The sequence below is a fragment of the Typopeltis vanoorti genome, chromosome 18, assembly GCF_054136105.1.
Source record: "Typopeltis vanoorti isolate ZY-2024b chromosome 18, IOZ_Tvanoo_1.0, whole genome shotgun sequence".
NCBI lineage: Eukaryota > Metazoa > Arthropoda > Arachnida > Uropygi > Thelyphonidae > Typopeltis > Typopeltis vanoorti.
This window is the reverse complement of record NC_143566.1, coordinates 17,570,609-17,590,787: the sequence shown is the minus strand read 5'-3', so window position 1 is coordinate 17,590,787 and position 20,179 is coordinate 17,570,609. Positions and strand designations below refer to the sequence as shown.

At 35.7% G+C, this 20,179-nt stretch overlaps 1 protein-coding gene across 6 annotated transcripts in view; it reads left to right on the top strand.

The window, feature by feature from the left end:
* Positions 1-20,179, top strand: part of LOC150096516 (polyamine-transporting ATPase 13A3-like) — a 751,182-nt gene that overhangs the window by 628,801 nt on the left and 102,202 nt on the right. For all 6 annotated transcript variants that reach the window (XM_090407885.1, XM_090407886.1, XM_090407887.1 and 3 more), the window contains one exon: positions 17,678-17,750. In XM_090407885.1, coding sequence (XP_090264011.1) covers positions 17,678-17,750 — 73 coding nt within the window. The remainder of the gene's footprint in view (positions 1-17,677; positions 17,751-20,179) is intronic.

Sequence of the window (20,179 nt, the reverse complement as noted above, 5' to 3'; positions counted from 1 at the left end):
TCAGTTTCCCTGCCCCACATTTCTAACACTTGCTTTTATAACATTTTCAGCACACTCTTTCACCACTCTCGTTTTTGAATTAAAGTCCATTCACCTTTGGTAGTGAGTGAGTGCATTTTGCATACATTGCACTGATTGTTTGAATTCTTGGAAGAATGGTGCTTTGGATGCCATTATTCTGCTTTGTGGCATGTGGACCTTATTGAACTTACCTTACAAAATAACTTATAAAATAATAAAAAAAATTTGACTTTAGTCTAATTAACAACACAATATAAATACAATTTCTAACTAATATCCCTAGTTTTACTTAAAAAAAAAAAAACTTAGTTTTTGGAGTTCTCTAAACACTGAACTGCTATGGGACACCAGTAGGCAGCTTTTCATAGTAGTTCAGTCACTACTGATGAATTGTCATCAGTAATTCTGAAAACAGCTAAAAAATGCTACAGTCTAAAACTGGACATCTCTGTAAAAGTGTGTAGAATGAATTAGTGAAAAAAGTACTGAGTACTCATTCTAACTATCAACTTTCAACTGAAATACAAACTATGTATTGCTCAACATATTGTGTGATTTACACCACATAACTGAAGCACACATTGAACAGCTTTTCTTTTGGCACCTTGTCATATACCTTTGTAAAGTCTGCAGAACTTAAATACAGATTCTTGTTATATTCCCATGATTTCTCAACTGGTTGTCTTAAAGCGAGTAGTTGATTCTGATAACCTCAGTTTGCTCTTAACCCAGCTTGTTCTTCTCTAAGTTTCTCTTCCACAATTTTTCTTAGATTTTTTTGAAGAATACTTACATAAATTTTACCTGACACACCAGAGAGAGAGATTTCTCTGTAATTCTCACATTTTATTTCTCTTTTTCAGATAGGTAGTGAGCTCTGCTCCAATCATCTGGAATTTAATTGTGCATAGCTCAGAAGACCAGGTCATCTGAATTATACTAGCTACTGTAAACTTTTATACCTCCATATTTGAATATTACTTAATTCCTTTCCACATTTCAGGTTTTTTATACCTTTTTTTTTTCTGTTGATATGTACTCTGATTACCCTCTGGAATAATATCTACATGGTACAATCGCTTTTTATTTCATTTAACAATCTTTCAAAAAGTAATTACTCCAGACAGCCAGAATATATTTATTTTTAGTCTTCATTATACCACTTTGAGTGTCTGTTTTATTTCACAGTAGGTAGTCTTTCCTCCATTTCTAAGCTACCCTCTGAAACATTTTGCCACCTTACTGATATCTTCTGTGTTGTTACCAAAGTGTTCCCCTGACTTTTGTGAACCCCTTTTTACAAATTGCTTTTCTTTCTTACATTTTTTTCTCTGTATTCTTTCATGCTGACTTACAAGTAACTTTTAATACACATACTTATTTTTATTGTCTGTCTTCCTCTGTGAATGTCTTAGTGCACCATGGAGCTCTGATTTTTCAGACAACCTCTCCATCTGAATCAGTGTGTGTTTCCTTCAGTCTGCCATTAAATCTCTAAGGTTTGGTTCTTATTTTCAAGCTCTTTCATTTTTTCTTGAATAATAAATGTTTGTATTAGAGTCTACAGTTAATCTCTGCAAGCCACTTTACTTTGATGTCAATCTTGAACACTCCCAGTGTCGAGTTGGAGTTTGTTTCAGTAGTTGACTATTCATTGTTTGTTCTGGTTCTCTAATAAAAACGACTTCTTTTCAGTATGATATTTAATTTTATCCTGCTGAAAACTAAACGGTGATCACTTCCTATTTCAAATTCCCTCTATACGCTTGTATTCCCGTTTCTTTGATTTGTTTGTTTCCACACACTGATGATGTACTGTCATTTTCAGTGTGAAATATCTATACTTTCATTTCATTAAAGTTAAGTACTGTGGTTATCGTATAATTTATTGTTTATAGTCATGCCACAGGTACCTTTTAAAGATTATTGTTGTGCCTTTTCTTTTTTGTGAATTTGTGAAAATCTTTGGTGGATGTGAGTGGTGTTAGTAATGACTAGTCCATGTCCTTAACGGAAGTCTGTCAGCTGCTTACTATTTATTAATTGCATTGCTCTTTTCTCTACTTTTCTGCAAAACATTTTGAGATATTTAGTAAGAATTTCCTACTCTTTTGACCACCAAAATATTACTTTTCCTTTTTCTAATGGCTTGAAAACTTCCTACACCTCTTCCTTAGTAGAACTGTTGTGGGACAATAGACACAAATCAATCTGATTGTCTAGCTCTCCATTCAGATATTTGCTCACATCACTCTACTTGATGTTGCCTGCTATTCAAGAACATCCATATATTTAGCATTGAATAATATACTATTTCTTTTCTCTGATTGTTACTGTCTGAAAATAACATCTATTTTTTGCTTAGGACAATCTCACCTGTTTTTGTCTTCCAGTAACCCTCGTTATGTCGATCTGCCACTTATCCAGTTTTTTCTGGTAGTTTCATTTCTTTTTTGTTGATGGTGTCAATCTTGAAGTCTGCCAATGTTGAGTTGGAGTTTGTTTCATTAGCTGACTTTTTTATTGTTTGCTCTAGCTCTCTGATGAAAATTTTGAGGACTTTATTTAACTGGCCACACTCCAAGAGGCATGAAATTCCATAATTTGAGTTTGATTCAAACTAGTAAGAATGCAATTTGGTCATCTGAATCTCAAATTGCCAGCTCATTATTATTTCTTCAGAATCCAGGTAGATACATACTAACAGAATGCACCATAAGAGAGTGAGGATTATTCATTAGGTTCAGAGCCCTGGTCAGATGTCTGCATTCCTTCAAAGGATGGATAACTGGGAGGTACCTTCCCAGTTTTCAAGCCTATTTTTATTTATTTCCTTGCACTAGATTATTTAGTATGTAGTAGTTTTTAGTTAATTTCCTTCCAATGCTCTATTTGTTTTCCTTATTAAGACAAAGCTATCTTCATATTTTAATAATGTTATATGGAAATTGGGCAGAGTAGAATTGTGCGCTACATGGAGTTCTGGCAGTTGCTGACTTAAATGGCTTATATCTTCCTGTAAGGCAGATATTAACAGGCTTTTTTCCCCAAAAAAATTGTGCTTTTAACCTTTGAACCACAGGTAAACCACCAGAGAATACAGGTTTAATGGATTACTATCCCACAATTCTAACTGATTTATTATGAATTCGAGCTAAATGAAAAAAAGAAATTCGTGACATATCACAGTTGTAATCCTAATAACTCTACCATGGGCTGAATAAGATGTAGGTTATCTCTGAATTCTTCTCTAGAGACTAAACTTTTTACTCTTTAAAACCACTTCAAGTCTCTAAATAAGCAGAGTGGTAGTCTTTCAGACCAGAAAATAAAAATCATCTTCCACCTAAAGACATTCTCAAACATCTATATAAGAGTGGGATTTGATTTTACAGCCTGTAGATTGGAAAATGGAGATGATATCTCTGTCATCACATGATGTAACATCATGATAGGCTACATGCATTTAAAGGAAGATGACTTCCATCACATTACCTAATGCACAGCAGTCTTTCTTTTGGATGTGTTTTGTGTACCAGGTCAATGTAATGTGAAGTCATCTCTCTCCATATACAAGTAGTGTTATTTAAAAGCCAAGTTAAAAAAAACTTTGATATAATTGTCTTAAATTCTACATGTATTGTAAGGCATGTATTGGGTACGTCTTCACAGCTGATTTTCTATTCTCTAATCACCTAGTGATGGTACTGGACCTTTTCCTTCTTTCTCTTTTCTTTGCTTTTCTTCCTGTATTGTTCATTCTACTTCTCCTGAGTTTTTTTAACTATCCTTTCTTCTAGACTACCATCACTGGGATCCAGCTTCCTGCTGCCATGTTTGTTTGTTGATGTGACCAATGGACATCCAGAAAGGGAAATCCTGGTAGTCTTGCACATTTTGGCCTCTTCTTTGACAAGACAGGCAGTCCTGACCAGGATTAGTCAGCTAAAGTGCTTGCCTGCAATTGTCAGTGATGTTGCAATAAGTTTGCTACCCCTTGGTCTGGGAACAGGGCTAGCTGTGGTGCTGGTAGAGCATACAATGTATCCCTGACATTTCTTCCCAAGCACAGTCATTGCTCTCTGGTTGTTGGGCATCCATGTGTTGCTCTGTGATGGTTGGGGTGGGAGGCTTTATCACCAAAAAATCTCTGGATTTGAATTCTTCATCCTCAAATGTTTCAGGGGGGCCCTAACAAGTCCTAGCCAAGTACTGATACTATAAATACATCATTTGATAACAGAAGTAAGAAACAAAAGATGTGATACCAGTATGAATGCACTGGTTTTTTCATCATCCATGCAACAGGAAAAATATCAACTTTCTTTATTCAAAAAGGTTTATAAGGATATCACTAGAAAACAGTTAAGAAACTGCATTCTAGTGATATCCTTGTGAAAACATCATGTCAGCAACTTTCTGAAAAACTACTGACTGCAGAATATTGATTTAAATACCAGTCACGGTAACATTAACCTGGTGCTGGTGAGGTGTGAAAATGTAACAAAAGTGGTAAGGTGGGGTCCCACAGATCCACCCAAATAATGTAGTGTATTATAGAAATCCATATCTTTTAAATCAATATTAGTGGATTCTTCCTCATAGTCTTGTTCTGTATCAGACTCATGGTTACTGACTAATTCTAAATCAATTTCAATATCATCATCTCTGCTAAATGGCTCCTCGTCTGTCAAAGTGTCGTCTATAAGTTGATGTAACCTCTCTTCTTCCTGCTCATAACTCATCTGGTAAAAAAAAAAAAAGATATTATTCTCAAAATACCCTCTAAATATTTACGTAAACATATTTGCTTATAGTTGGTATTTAAAAATATAGAAGACACAGCAGTAACGATAATATTTTAGTAGAATGTACATGAAAACAACTTATGTTTTGGAAGTAAATATAGTTACACTTTTGGTAAGGTGGGGTCTGGTGAACCCCAGCACCTCTGCACACTAAACTTGTTTGCATGCAACAGCCTGTCGTCTATGGCATCGAGTAGCGGGTTACGGACGGGGAAGCTATACTGAGGCATGACTCACTGCCATGCATTGTTAAAAAGTTATAGTCAATTTAAAATCTTTGAGGTCTGTGACACCTCACCTTACTAGCGTGGGTTAAACACTGTTCTTGTAGAGGAATGATATCAGAATGGGATCGATCTTCTTGATGTTTTTGATGATGAAACATGTTCAGAGCTTAAATATGAGGGAGTCACAGGTATGAAGGCACATCCTGATTTATAGGGATGGCCACCTGGTTCTGACCAGGAACATCATCCTAATTTTTTATATGCCTGAGCCTCCAACATTTGTGAAAGCAGAGTATTTCGATCATCCTATTGGACTGGACATATCCAAACTGTCTGTCTGCCTGCCTGCCTGGGCTGTATCACCTGTGCTTGATGTGATAGTAAAGAGCATGATAACAAATCTTGCTCTGCAAAAAAGTTAATTGCATCAACTGTCAGGGAGATCATCCAGCTTACTCCTGTGCATGCCAGAAGTGGAAAGATGAAAAAGAAATACAAAAGATTAAAAGAGAACAAAATATATCATATCTGGATGCAAGAAGGAAGTTGGCCACCTGTCTTATGCTGAGAAGGTGGCAGTTAAGGAAATGTCTAAGCAACTCAAACTCATATGTCTATTCCACTATCTGATAATTTCAGCACGTTTACTTTATGATCATTAGTTGCACAACCTACAATCTCACTCCAGAAACATCTTAAAAAATGGTTCCACAATGGAGAACCCACTTGTTAAAAAATTATGGCAAGGATATCACTTAATGATAAACACCAGACACCCCCACAGAAAAAAAATGGATACTTCACTATCTACTGAAAGTAAATTAAACTTACTAAATGATCTTGACACATCAGATGATGTATTGAATATTTTTCCAGAGGACGAATGGGCACTGGCTGTCTAAACTTCTCAAAATCAATTGATTTTAACCTGACAAAGATAAGCCCTCACTCTCTTAGAAATTAAAAAAGTCTATGTAGCTTCTATAAGAAAAAAAAAAGTTTCACCAAATATCAATGATATCAAGAGTTCTCTGGGGAAATACAAGCTTTTCTGTTTGGAGGAAATATTTTTAAATCTCAGTGAGGATCTTACCTTAAGGAATTTCTCTTTTGTACACAAGGATAGAACTGGAGATAATCCTGCTTCATGGTGGAATATCTATCCTAAGTGAGCAGCCATACTCCTTTCCATTATGTCCAGTGTAATACTGGAAGCAGTAGTGATTCACCTATTCATGGGATTTCTTGTTGCAGTATATTCAGTTTATTTACCACTGGGTGCGGAGTTAGATGAAATCAATCTTAATAATTTTATCTTGCAACTGCCCAATCCCATACTTCTTATGGATGATTTTAATGGACACAGCACTCTGTGGGGTAGTGCCAACACAAATGGATGAGGTTGTATCATATCAGAAATTATCATTTCCCCATTATTTCCACAATGTCTTCACAGGAACCATGGTCTCCTACACAGAGATACCCTTATCAAAAATGTACTAGGTTGACTAGAATACTTTTTTCCCATCTTGCAAAATGTAACGGATTGCATTGTTCAGGTCTCAACAGCCTTAATTCTGAAAACATCATCTCAATTTCCACTCTGTCCAAAGCCTAGGTGGAACCTAGAGTGCCAGGCAATCAAAAAAAAAAAAAAAAAAAAGAAAATTAAAGATCAAGACATAGTATTGAGTATATTTCTTAGCTACTTCACCACATCAGACTTAATAGCTTACTCAGGCCAAAGCATGTTGTGTGAAAACCAATCTTGAATCCAATTTTTATTATTGATTAATCAAGCAGCCAGTGCAAAAGTTGTGTGGATAAAATCCAGAAAATGAAAGGTACCTACTGAACTCACAGTTTGTCTACTTTAGATTGTAATTGATGTGTTGTTGCTGATCACAAATCTATTGCAGACACTTGGGAGAAAATTCTGCCGAAATGTCAGCAACAGGTTCATATCCTCCTGAATTTTTAATATTGAAAAGCAAGTAACAAGACAAACAGCAGCAAAAATTTTCTACCAATGGGTTTGAGCCATACAATCAGCCATTTGCTCAGGAGGAATTAAAGAGAGCTCTTTTATTGTCTTACCTCAGTAGATCCTGATGACATCCATTATGAAATGATAAAACATCTGCCATCTTCTTCTGTGAATCTCCTTCTCTTAATATATAACAGCATACTTACAGAAGGAAGACCTTCTAGATTCTTGGAATAAGTCAGTTGTCATCACTATCTCAAAACCAGGAAATTATCCAATACAAGCAAACAGTTATTGATCTATTGCTGTGACTAGTTGTGTCTTCATAAGATATTAGAGAAAACGGTTAATGCCAGACTTCCTTGGTATTTTGAAAGCAGTGATCTGGTCTCCAGTACACAATGGGGTTTTCATAAATGACCATTTGGTCTGTTTAGAAACATATATGAGACCCATTCCTGAAGCAAGAACTTTTGGTTTCAGTGTTCTTTGGTATGGAAAAAAGCTTAAGACAGCCTGGAGATATGGCATATTAAAATACCTATATAACTGAGGTCTCAGATGACACCTTCCTGTATTATTGAAAGCTTTGTCTGGCCTAGTCTTCCAAGTTAGGGTGGGAAGTACACTATTTTGGCCATATCATTAAGAATAGTGTTCCCCAAGACACTTAAATGTGACAGTTTTTGCTGTCAAAGTTGACTCAATCACAACAGCATCCTCCACTGTAGGCAATGCTCAGTATGTTGATGACGTCACAATTTACTGACACTCTCATAACATGAGGTTAATTGAAAGGTAACTTTAACAAGCAATTGATCATAGGTTCAGGTTTTTGGCAAAAAAAAAAAAGTATCTGTGTATGCTTCTTTCAAAAACATAATAGTTTCCTAGATTATGAGTTAAGAATGGGACAAATTCCAGTAGCAACAGAAATGAAGTTCTTGGAACTCATCTTTGACAGAAAACTTGCATTCCTTGCACACATTTTTCAATTAAAAGAAAAGTATAAGAAGCATTGAATCTCCTTCATTCTCCTTCAAATGGGGTGCAGGTTGAACTTCATTGTGCTTATACATTCAAAGCTGTATTATGGTCTTAAGTCTATGGTTCTTCAAGGCAGAATAGCCTTTGATAGTTTCATTCCATCAATCATCAGGACATATGGACTAGCACATTGCCCCTCAACTGGCTCTATCACTTAGATGATACAGTTATCTCTCAAGTGTGTCTTAAAAATAAAGTCTCTTCCAGAGCATCCTACATGGACTAGTATCTTTTCTCTATTTTGAGAGGCTCAACATATGTCAGACTACTCTACACCTTTTGTTTATGCATGTTAAACAGATTATGAAAACTATTGGCATGAATGTTGACAACATTTCTTTCACCAAAAAGAACAGCATTCCTCCATGGCAACTTTACACTCCATTCTGCAACTTTTCACTTTGTCAACTACAGAAGTCTCATGCTGCAATCATCTGTTTACCTGCAATTGTTTAATGCACACAGAGCAACCCACTATGATTTCTTGCCCATCTATACTGATGGTTCAAGAATTGAGACCTCTATTGACTGTGCTGCTATGTTTCCTGACATTACTATCTCCAATTCGATTCCACTTGATTGCAGTAATTATACAGCAGATTTGCATACTGTTCAACTCGCACTTGTGCATATAAAAGAAAATCGGCTGCCAAAAGCGTATCATTTATACAGACTCTTTGAGTTCTTTACAGGCTATCTCCTCTCCTGTGTATAATTCACATCCAGTGCTTTGTGAGATTTTAAAACTTGTATGAAGTAAAGACCCTTAATATGTACAGTTGTGTTGGATTTCCAGTGACATTGGAATTAAGTGAATTGAGACTGCAGTTGCATCTGCTAGATCATCTCATACTTTGACATACTGTATGATATTACCATATACAGACTACAAACAATTTATTTATAAATTAAAGCTAATTGCCCAATGGCAGTTGGGCAAACAGGAAGCACTGACAAACAAATTGTATGAGATTAAGCCAGAAATTAAGCATTAGCAGTTTAGTCAATATAGAAACAGATGAGAAGAAGTTGTTCTTATAGGTTCTTCTTACTAGGCTCTGCATAGGTTACAGTCACCTTACAAATTCTTATTTAATGAGGACTGATGATCCACCTATGTATGGAAAATGCAACGTTGCTCATTATTTGTCATATCCTGGTGGAGTGCCATTACTTCTCATGAGATAGGAATGAAATTTTTACTTATCTGGTTGAGCTACATACATTCAGGCAGGTTTTATCAGATTCGCACCAGACAAACTGCATGATGTTTTTAATTTTTACAAAGAATTAATTTATATAAACACATTTGATTATAAATTTTATTTATATCTAAATACTACATTGCTTAACTTAATATTTTGTCCATATATATTATTTACTAATTTATCTCTTTATGATTATTTATTAATATTTTTTGTGCTGCTGTAACCTTTGCCGTAGTCCAGTATGACCTTTGCTATTCTTGTTCTAATAAAGTTTCTACCATAAATCACACCAGCTAACCAATCAATAATATAAGGAAATTGATTATCTTAAAAAAAAAATTTTTTTTTCTCCTCTTCTCTTTAAATATTTTTCAATCGTAGTAGATAAGCTTTACTGCTCAGTGTGAGATCACTAGTATGCTTATTGGAGGCGTGAAAAAGGTTAATTTTGGGTTGAGTTTCTATAGCAGGATTTCTTGCTTATCTGATCCTTATTCCATCCATTGTACTGATACTAACATACCATAGGTTAACAGCCCTGTGTGGGTCTGATTAACATTAAAAATAGCAGTCCCATGGTGTAAACATGGTTTTTGACACTCCAGTGACCTGACCCTAACCTCACAAAATATTATCTTAGTATTCTGCCATCTTGATGACCATTTAGGTTATGCCTTAAAACAGATACACTAGCAAATGAATGTATGCACTTAACAGTCTTAATACATTGGTCTTGTAGCTTTAATTGCTTTTGCCATAATTCCAAACAACAACAACAACAACCATTTATCAACGATAAAGAGCCAAGAGGCTATTTTTCCGGCGACATAAATTAAGTTAAGGGGGATGTTAAATCCCGTATTATTTTACAGCCAGGTACGAATCTCGGAGATCGAAATCTAAGAGTTTCATGCCGAAGAACTATCGGCGAGTCCAGGCATAAGTGATCACCTGGGTAGTACAACACTAGGGCAACTCGTTCCAAAGGTGGAGCAAGCTCCGTCACTACCCTTAATATTTTCTCATAATGTAAATTGCAGCTCCTAGGAGATGTATTACTGTTTTACGTTATGAGGAGAGTTCACTACCCAGACCAGTTTCGACCTTTATTGAGTTCTCATCAGTGAGTAGGTAGACCTAGAATACCAAGGTTTAAGTGAACCGAACTTACATATACCCCTACTAACGAATTGCCAGACCGGTGTACCCATATATTATTATTACTACGATAAAGAGCCAAGAGGCTATTTTTCCAACGACATAAATTAAGTCAAGGGGGATAGTAAATATTTACTATCCCCCTTAACCATTTATCAACTTATCTTCCTCTGTCAGCCACATCTTAGTTTTTTCCTACATGCTTGGAGCTAGTTGTTAGTGATTTAGCATAGTACATAAGTCTGCAGAGGAGACTGTTCTCTTTCTCCAGACTTGTATGTTAACATATTATGACTATCAGTGTTTTGTTAAAGACATGTTAAATACATGGTTTTGTTAAAGGTTGATCCTGCCTTAACAATCCATTAACTTCTTATAATAGAGGCAAGTGACCAGTGGTGTGCATCACGGTTCTGTGCTTGAGCCGTTATTGTTTAATTTCTACATATATGATATAGGAAATGGCTTAAAGGGAGATATTCAGTTGTTTGCTGATGATGCAAAGTTGGGTAGCACAATAAAAAAATCAAGCTGATGTTGAGAGTTTGCAGGATGATTTAAATAAGCTAGCAAAATGTGCAAAAGGTAATGGGTGTCAAGTTATGCATTTTGGAGTTAAAAGATTACCAGCTGTGTACTACATTGATGGAACGGTACTCCAAGAGATTGATGAGGCTAGGGACTTGGGGGTGTTGGTGGATAGGGAGATGAAGTTCAGAGGGCACATTGCTGAGGTGTCCAAGATTGCACATAGGACTACTTGGTTATTTAAGAACACACTAACATCCAGAGATAAAGAGGTTATTATTCCCCTTTATAAGGTGTTAATACTTCCATATTTGGATTACTGTGCTCAAGCTGGTCACCTGGATTCCTTGACGATGTGGAGGTTGTGGAGAGAGTTCAGAGGAGAGTGACTAAGTTGGTGAGTGATGTAAAAAATGCTCCCTACATTAATAGTAGATTGGGAGCTTGTGGATTGCAGAGGTTGGTTGATAGGCAAAGAAGAAGGGATATGATAGAAACATTTCTCATCATCTCATCTTCCTTTTCCTCTTTTACCTTGCAGTGTCAAGGGTTTATTAATCATTGGACCTCAAACCATTCACAGGATAAGGTGGCCAGCCCTATGCCCCAGTGTATCCTATGTCTGTAGTGTTGAGTTCTCAAGGCCTACTTTGAGGGATGGAAACCCTACTGTCTACGTCCAAGACTGGCGAACTTGGCTATGTCTGAGGAAGATCCTTCAGCTCCTCACGTCACTGATGGGAATCGAACCTAGGAACACTCCTTCCCCCGCATATAGTTGCAAAGTGCACAGCCACTAGGCTAAGTGCGCAGATCGATAGAAACATTTAAATTACTAAAAGGTTTTTATAAGATTAATGCAGAAGAAATATTTCAACTGTGTGACAGTTATGGAAGAACAAGAGGTTATCCCTGGAAATTAAGGAAAATTGTGGTTAACAAGGATGTGAAAACTAGATTTTTTGCTTGGAGGGTGATGAGTGGGTGGAATGCATTGCCTGACTCAGTTGTGAGTTCTTCGTCTGTAAATGAATTCAAGAAGAGGTATGATGGATATTGTTTCGATAATTTTGGTCTCCAGCGATGAGTCTACTGACTCCATGGAGATACCCATAATAATAATAATAGTGTCTTTGCCCAGTCCATTATTAATTGTAGTTTAGTAAATAATAATATTTGGTTAACCGATCAAGTGTTGATCAATTTTATTAATTAACTGGACCAACTAGTTTCACCACACTTATCTGTTGGCTTCTTCAGGGCACTTACATATAGGTTTAAACACTCTCACAATTATGCGGAACTGCAAACTGACAAGAATAAAAACTGACTGGAATAATTACAAATAAAATAGTATCGAACGTGAGTGAAATACGTATCACGTATACAAGATCAAGGCTCTGATTAGGGTTTTCCATATCTCTGGGAGTATTAGGCCTTGATTTCTGTTAAGGTTCACAGTAGAACGGGCGACTGTGGCTGCTTCTTTGAACATTCTTGAATGGTAATCTTCCTCTAAGTAAGGGGAACAGCTTTTGTCCCACTCGATGACATGGTTAGTTGTGGAGAAATGAGACGATAGGCCAGAAATGTCCTGTCTGTTGTTTTTGACATAGCCAATGTGCTCCTTTTGCCTGATTTCGAGGCTTCTCGAAGTCTGTCCGATGTAATTAGAGCCACATGAGCATGGAATATTATAGACTCCAGCATATTTGTAGAAAGGATGGTTGTCTTTTGGAGATCTTAGTAGTTTACGAATAGTATCTATAGGCTGAAATGCTATTCTTATTTTGTGTTGTTTGAGGAGATTGGCAAGCTTGTTGGAGATGCCACTTACATACGGAATTGCAATCGTTTTTATATATTGAATCTCTTCTTGTTCTCTTTGTGGTGGTTCAGAGAAAAGGATTTTATTGACTAGTCTTCTTGGATAGCCGTTCAAGTACAGATTGTTGGAAATAAATTTTAACTCATCTTGAAGGGTCTTGTTGTCCGTTGTGATGCAAATAGCTCTTTTCTTTAACATGTGTATAATGCTGAGTTTATGTGATATGTGGTGAGAGGAGTTAAAATGTAGGTAGTGACCTGTATTGGTCGGTTTTCTGTACCCCGATAGATTTAAACTGCCATCAGTTTGTTTTTTGATTAAGATGTCTAAAAACTGAAGTTGTTTTTCTATTTCAAGTTCCAGAGTGAATTTAATAGAATGATGGAAAGCGTTGATCTTTTTGAGAAAATCATATATGTCATCTTTGTTATTGTTCCATATGATGAAGATATGGACGATATCTTCATCATATGGAACAATATGTCAAAAACAACAGACAGGACATTTCTGGCCTATCGTCTCATTTCTCCACAACTAACCATGTCATCGAGTGGGACAAAAGCTGTTCCCCTTACTTAGAGGAAGATTACCATTCAAGAATGTTCAAAGAAGCAGCCACAGTCGCCCGTTCTACTGTGAACCTTAACAGAAATCAAGGCCTAATACTCCCAGAGATATGGATAACCCTAATCAGAGCCTTAAAAACGGAAGAAATGAACTTTAATACAAACTACAGAAGGTTCCTCAGCAACAGCTAGCTGATCTTGTACACGCGATACGTGTTTCACTCACGTTCGATACTATTTTATTTGTAATTATTCCAGTCAGTTTTTATTCTTGTCAGTTTGCAGTTCCGCATAATTGTGAGAGTGTTTAAACCTATATGTAAGTGCCCTGAAGAAGCCAACAGATAAGTGTGGCAAAACTAGTTGGTCCAGTTAATTAATAAAATTGATCAACACTTGATCGGTTAACCAAATATTATTATTTACTAATTTATGATCAAGAAAACAACCTCCATGATAATTGTAGTTTAGTTATCCAACCCATATCGTCTACCCTTTCAACCAGGATAATTTTGGTTCTTTTTAGGTTACCCCATAGTCATCTCTTAGAGAGAAAGAAAGGTGGGAGTGCAAGGTTGGGGAGAAATCAGCAATTTCTCTCTCCAACCTTTCACTCATGTGCATCATCCTCTTTCATAAAGTTCCATTTTTACTTCACTTCTTTCAGACATTACCAGCCCAAATGGGCATGTGGATAGTTTTCTCTGCTCTTCAAATAAAGTTGCAAGTATAAAATCCCTTATGAGATAAATGTATTAGATGATCAATGATTTTGTAGAAAGTTACCAGTAATCAGTTCTTCCTGGAGTTAACCATATCATTAGTATGGATCCCTCTTGATCCATTGCAGATCAGGATAACATTACTGACTTCTGGACACTAACCATTATGATGTTTGGTGAAAGTTATGTGGTCACCATTGACATTTCATAGGCATTTGATCGTGTCTGCTTTCCTCTCTTTGTAACTGGGTGGTTAGTTTCCTCTCTGCTTGTTCACTAAATGTTTTGGCAGATGTCTTCCTCTATTTAGATCTTCCTATCAGTAATAGAATCCCCAAGACTCTGGATAAAAGTAAGGTTAAGCAAAGCAAGTTCTTTCTTATGATAAATGGCCAGACCACTTCATTGACCTCACATTGCACTCCTAATATTCATGATAGTAGTACATCCATTCTGAAGTGGAGTCAGGAAAATCTTAACAAATTCTTTGCTGCTAGCGCACAGTCCTTCCATTTTTATCATAAGAAAAAACTCGCTTCGCTTAACTTTACTTTTATTCAGATCTTCAGATGAGATTAGATTTCTGTTCATGGAATAACTTTGAGCCTTTCTTGGTACATCACATCCTTATCCTCGCCCTAAAAGAGAAAAAAAAAAAAAAAAAGTTAAGTTTCTTTTCTATCCAAGACCTGTATAACTGCTAATACAAATCCAAAGACTATCCAATCGTAAAATAGTGTTCTAACTGGCATTATATGAACCCTAAGAGATGGAGCATATAAAATCTCCAGCAGTATAGACAAAAGAAACCAAGAGCTCAGCTCAATGAGCTCAGTTCCATCCTACCAAAGACAAAGAATGACTGTAACAGAACATTGACGAATGAAATCCTACACCCCCCCCCTCCCCAATCAACCATATGAAGATGATGGCAAAACACGTTTTCAGAGGAGTAGTAATTCTTCCCTGCACTTGGTCAGTCACAGACAAGATTTCAAAGTCACTATGTCAACACGGTGTCAAAGTTGTCTTTTATCCCTCAGTAAGAATGATCTTCACGTTTAAGCTTGGAGTTTTTTTAGAATTGCTAGCATAATGCTTTGCTCAAAATCTTTTGGAATTTCTCCACTTGTTTACATTTGAATGACCCTTTTAAATAGTTCACTCTTTTGCTTCTTCATCTAATGCTTGTAAAATTTTTCCTGGGATTCAGTTCTGTTTTTGGTGCATTAGACAGTTTCAGCTCATTAAGAGACCTATAAAATTATGGTCTACCTTCCTATCTTTGTAATTGGGTGCTAGTTTCCTCTCTGCTTGTTCACTGAATGTTATGGCAGATGGCTTTCTCTTTTTAGATTATCCTATCAGTACTGGAATGCCAGTACTCTATACTTTGGTCCATGGATACTTTTCTCATTGTCTTTTTCATCTTCCTCTAGGAGTAATTTATGTAATTTCTCAAAAAATTTTTTCACTGTATTGCACCCATCTTTACATTATTTCTTCATCTTTAATTACCACTTTTTCATCCATACTTTTGATCATGCTGGGTGCATTTATCCTTTCTCTAAACTGATTTTGTATATCTTTATATAACCTTTCATGTTTATATCTATTGCCTTGCATATTTGTTTCATCCATTCTTCATTTTCTTTCTTGACTTTTCTGTTCACCATGTTGCTATATATTCTATACTCCTTGGGTTTTTGCTTTTTTGTGCTTTCTTCTCTCTCATTAGCTCTAATATTTCTCCAGTGATCCATGGCTTATATTATAGTTTTTCTTCTTTTCCAAAATGTTTTTTACAGTTCATTTATTTCTCTCCAACTTTAGAGATTCCCACTGTTCATTAATTTCATTTTCATGTGGCCTTTGGGAATTTATTAATTTGTCTGTTTATTTGTTGATATTTTTTTTATTTTAATTATATTCCATTTTTTTATATAGTTTATTTATGCATGATTTTTTCAATTGTACGAGGGTGGTCTGAAAAGTTCTTGGCCTCGACCATAGATGGCAACACTATCAGCAAGATATTTTTTTTCTAAGTTGGTACATCTGTCATAAGCATTCATGTGAAATTGCAAGTCATTCCATCAAGTAGTTTATTTTATACAGCTGTCTAAAGCAAAATTGTTGTTTGTATCCCTTGAAATGGATAAAATTGAGTATCGTGTGGTTATAAAATTCTTTGTGAAAGAAGGTTTAACGCCATAAGAAATTCTTTTCAAGTTAATTCAAGTCATCCAATACCATATCAAGTGCACGATATGGTATTGGATGACCGGCGAGTCAAAGTGCATGAAATTGCTGAGACTATAGGCATTTCAAAAGAACGTGTAGGATATATTTTGCATGAAGAATTGCAAATGAAAAAGCTTTGAGCAAGATGGGTTCCACGCTTGCTCACAGCAGATCAAAAACACACACTCTCATGAAAATCTCTGAACAGTGCTTGGAGCATTTTAACAAGAATAAAACTGATTTTGTGTGTAGATTTATTACTATGGATGAAACTTGATCATTACACACCAGAATCCAAACAGCAGTCAAAACAGTGGATAGAAGCCAGTTGTTCAGCACCAAAGAAGACAAAGTCGGTTCCATCAGCAGGAAAGGTCATGGCATCTATATTTTGGGATGCTAAAAGCATTTTGTTTATTAATTATCTTGAAAAGGGTAAAACAATAACCGGGAAATATTATTCCGATCTTTTAACCAGACTAGAAGAAAAAATTCGTGAGTATAGACCCAGTTTGCAGAAGAAAAAAATCATCTTTCATTAGGACAATGTACCTGCCCACAAAGGTGTTTTGGCAATGGGAAAATTATGGGATCCACACTATGAATTGTTGGAACATCCACCCTATTCCCCAGATTTGGCTCCCTCTGACTTCTGTCTCTTCACAAAACTAAAACTCTTCCTTGCTGGTCAGCGTTTTTCTTCGAATCAAGAGGCGATTGCAGTTGCAGAGGGGTATTTTGCAGATCTTACTGAGAACCACTACAGGGACAAGATAATGGTGCTGGGGCATGGCTGGAATAAATTAGTCTTATGGAAGATTATGTTGAAAAATAAAATAATTTTGAAATTATAAATTCGTTTTTTCATTGTTAGGCCAAGAACTTTTCAGGCTACCCTTGTAATCGACTTTTTCATTCTGACTGGGATATAGCATCAGTGTTCACATCTGCTCCAGGATAGCTTTTACATGGTTTCATCTGGTTATGACATTGATATTTTTTTGAATGAGTATGTAGTTTACTTGATATCATTCCATGTTTCCTGGTGAAATCCACATGTATCTTCTTCTTTTCAACTATTAAAAAAGTGTGTTTACTATGGTCAGGTTGTGGCTAAATTAATAAAAAGACAATTTTTCTGTTATATGGCAGAGTTGGATGCTCCCCTCTTCCCTATTTTTATACTGAGACAAAATCACATTATCCTATCCTCCAAGTAGGCAAAAATCAACTATTCACACAGTAGGTTAGACTAATACAAATATTGCCTATATGTAAAATTTCATTTATCATTTAAAAATGCAACTAACAATATGTTGTTTGATTTTTGTAGTTACATTCCAATCTTACAGACCTGGAATTCTTATATATTGACCTGTTTCTGATAACATTATTTGCTGCCTTATGTAAGTATTTTTCTTTCATACTATATACCTAATAAATATTAAGTAATCATAATCGTTTGGATTATGAAAATAACAGAAGTCATTACTGCATATTTTAAATAACGTTACAAATAACAGAAAAATAAAACAAAACAAAAATCATGGACTTTCCATCTAAATGTATTTACAAATGTTCAGTTTTTTATTTACATACTACCATCGGTGCACCCGGGGGGGGGGGGGGGGGGGGGGGGCAGCCCCCCCCCCCTCCCAGAAAAAGAAAAATGAAAAAACACTAGAAGATTTTTTTCCAAAAATCTTTTCCCAATTAAAATTATTATTTTTTATTTATGTCCTGCCGTGTCTTCTATTTCTATACTACTTGCGAATTAGCAGTCGCATAAGAAGGTGGGAATACCCTATAGCGCTCGTGAATCATGGCTGCTGTGAACGCAAGGCAAATGAGGTAGTGCTCGGGTGGACCGAGCGCTACTTCTTTTGCCCGAGCTGGGCCAGAGGAGATCACTGGTATCATGTATTGCCGATCACTGCAGATGCTTAGTCATAGGTCGTATGCAATGTGTAGGTGTCTATTCTCAAATTGTCTACTCTACTCCCCCCCAAGATTAAATCTTGAGTGTTGTTCCCCCCCCCCCCCCCAAAAAAAAAAAAAAAAAAGATTAAATCCTGAGTGTGGTACTGCATACTACAAGATTGGCATGTCCAGACAAATTGTCATATCATTCCTACACATACACGCACGCACACACACATATATATAAAGAAATATGTTATGTGTTATTTATTATTTTGATTATATTTAGCATTGTGAAATTTTTTATTCTGTATGAAGTTATTAATATTCTTTCTTACTACAGGCTCTGTAAGTGGAATATTAATTTTTACAAAACTGGGATAGGGTGGTTATGGAGAAAGAGCACAATATTTAGAGATGATAGTTATTTCCAACTAATATTTATAGTTAGATTAGTTATTAGGGAGAATAAAATATTTAAGAATAGTTAGGAAAATGGCACATATTTAAGACTATTTTTCTGTTCTGCACATTTAGACACCCATTTATGTGTGATATATTTTTTTATCTGAACTAATTCAGGTGAGATGTTTTAGTTATTGAATACATGTGTATTTTGAAAATCATTGCACTTTTCCTGCATAGTAAAGACAACTTGTATGCTGCTATCTTTTGTAGAGCTACTTTAAGATCATAGGTGCACTTCTGAGTAATTATATTAAAGAAAATGATAATGAAATAATATATAGCCTATCATCATTATGCATATCAGCATAAACTAAATTGCCATCTGCGGCTGCATTATTAATCTTTACCATTTCCTCCAGTACTAGTATTTTATGACATTAAGAAATTTTAAATTTTATATAAGCAGAGTGGATATTAGATCCAGTATTATATCAAAGCCAAATGTAGAAACGATGAAAGTTTCTATGAGAAGACATTGGTGGTTCAGTGGTAGAATGCTCACCTTCGATTCCTGGCTGATGCAAATGATCCTTTTAAATTTTATATTCAGCCTTCTTTACTGGGAAAAAAAAAAAAAAAAAATATATATATATATATAGAGATGCATGCTCCCAAAGTGAAACATGTAATTAATTACTTCTCTTCTGAACCTTTCAAAAATAAATTGTAATCAGAAATGTCCGTCGTAAACAACCAACTAGATAGCATACCCTCACCCATTAATGAGCTGTAGATTCAACACTTGCAATGGGCATGGACGTTTGTAATTGTATTTAGGTGAGAGATGAATTTCATCATCTGATGTGAGACTGCAGCACTTATTGGAGGCCTGAAGTGGCTTGAGTGGTTTCCATGTTTGGTCTCTAGAACTAGGTTAAAATGAATAAAATTTACAACGAAAAGTAAATAAAATAACTAAAATGCTAAAAAAAAAAAAAAATTCCTTAGCCAGCCCATTGTTGCACAGGTATACTAGTGATGTACTATTGTTGTACTACAGCTGTGCTGGGATAATTAGGTGGAATTAATTTACAAAGTTACTGCATTCACCTATAAAAGAAATATCAGCATTTTTGTTCAAGAATGGAACTGGACACCATAATTTCTGACTTAGACAGTTATTGCTTGTGGCTCTTTAGTGTGATTTCTGAGAATTGTATCATCTTAAAGATCACAATTTTGATGAATAGTCTCATGCAACTTTCAGCCTGGTGATTTAGGATTATCTTCTAGTATATCTAAGGATTACTGTCTAGTAACCAGTCGACTGGTATTTTAAAAATGTTGTAGGGACAGCAATTGCATCCCAAATTGCATCGAACTAAAGAGAAAATTTACTTCAACAAAGGCGCAACGAATATACCACTGCATGGAGAAAGCATTATTCAGAGAACAGATCCAAGCTATAAGAAAAAACTTGGCCATTACTCAAAACCAGGTACAAAAT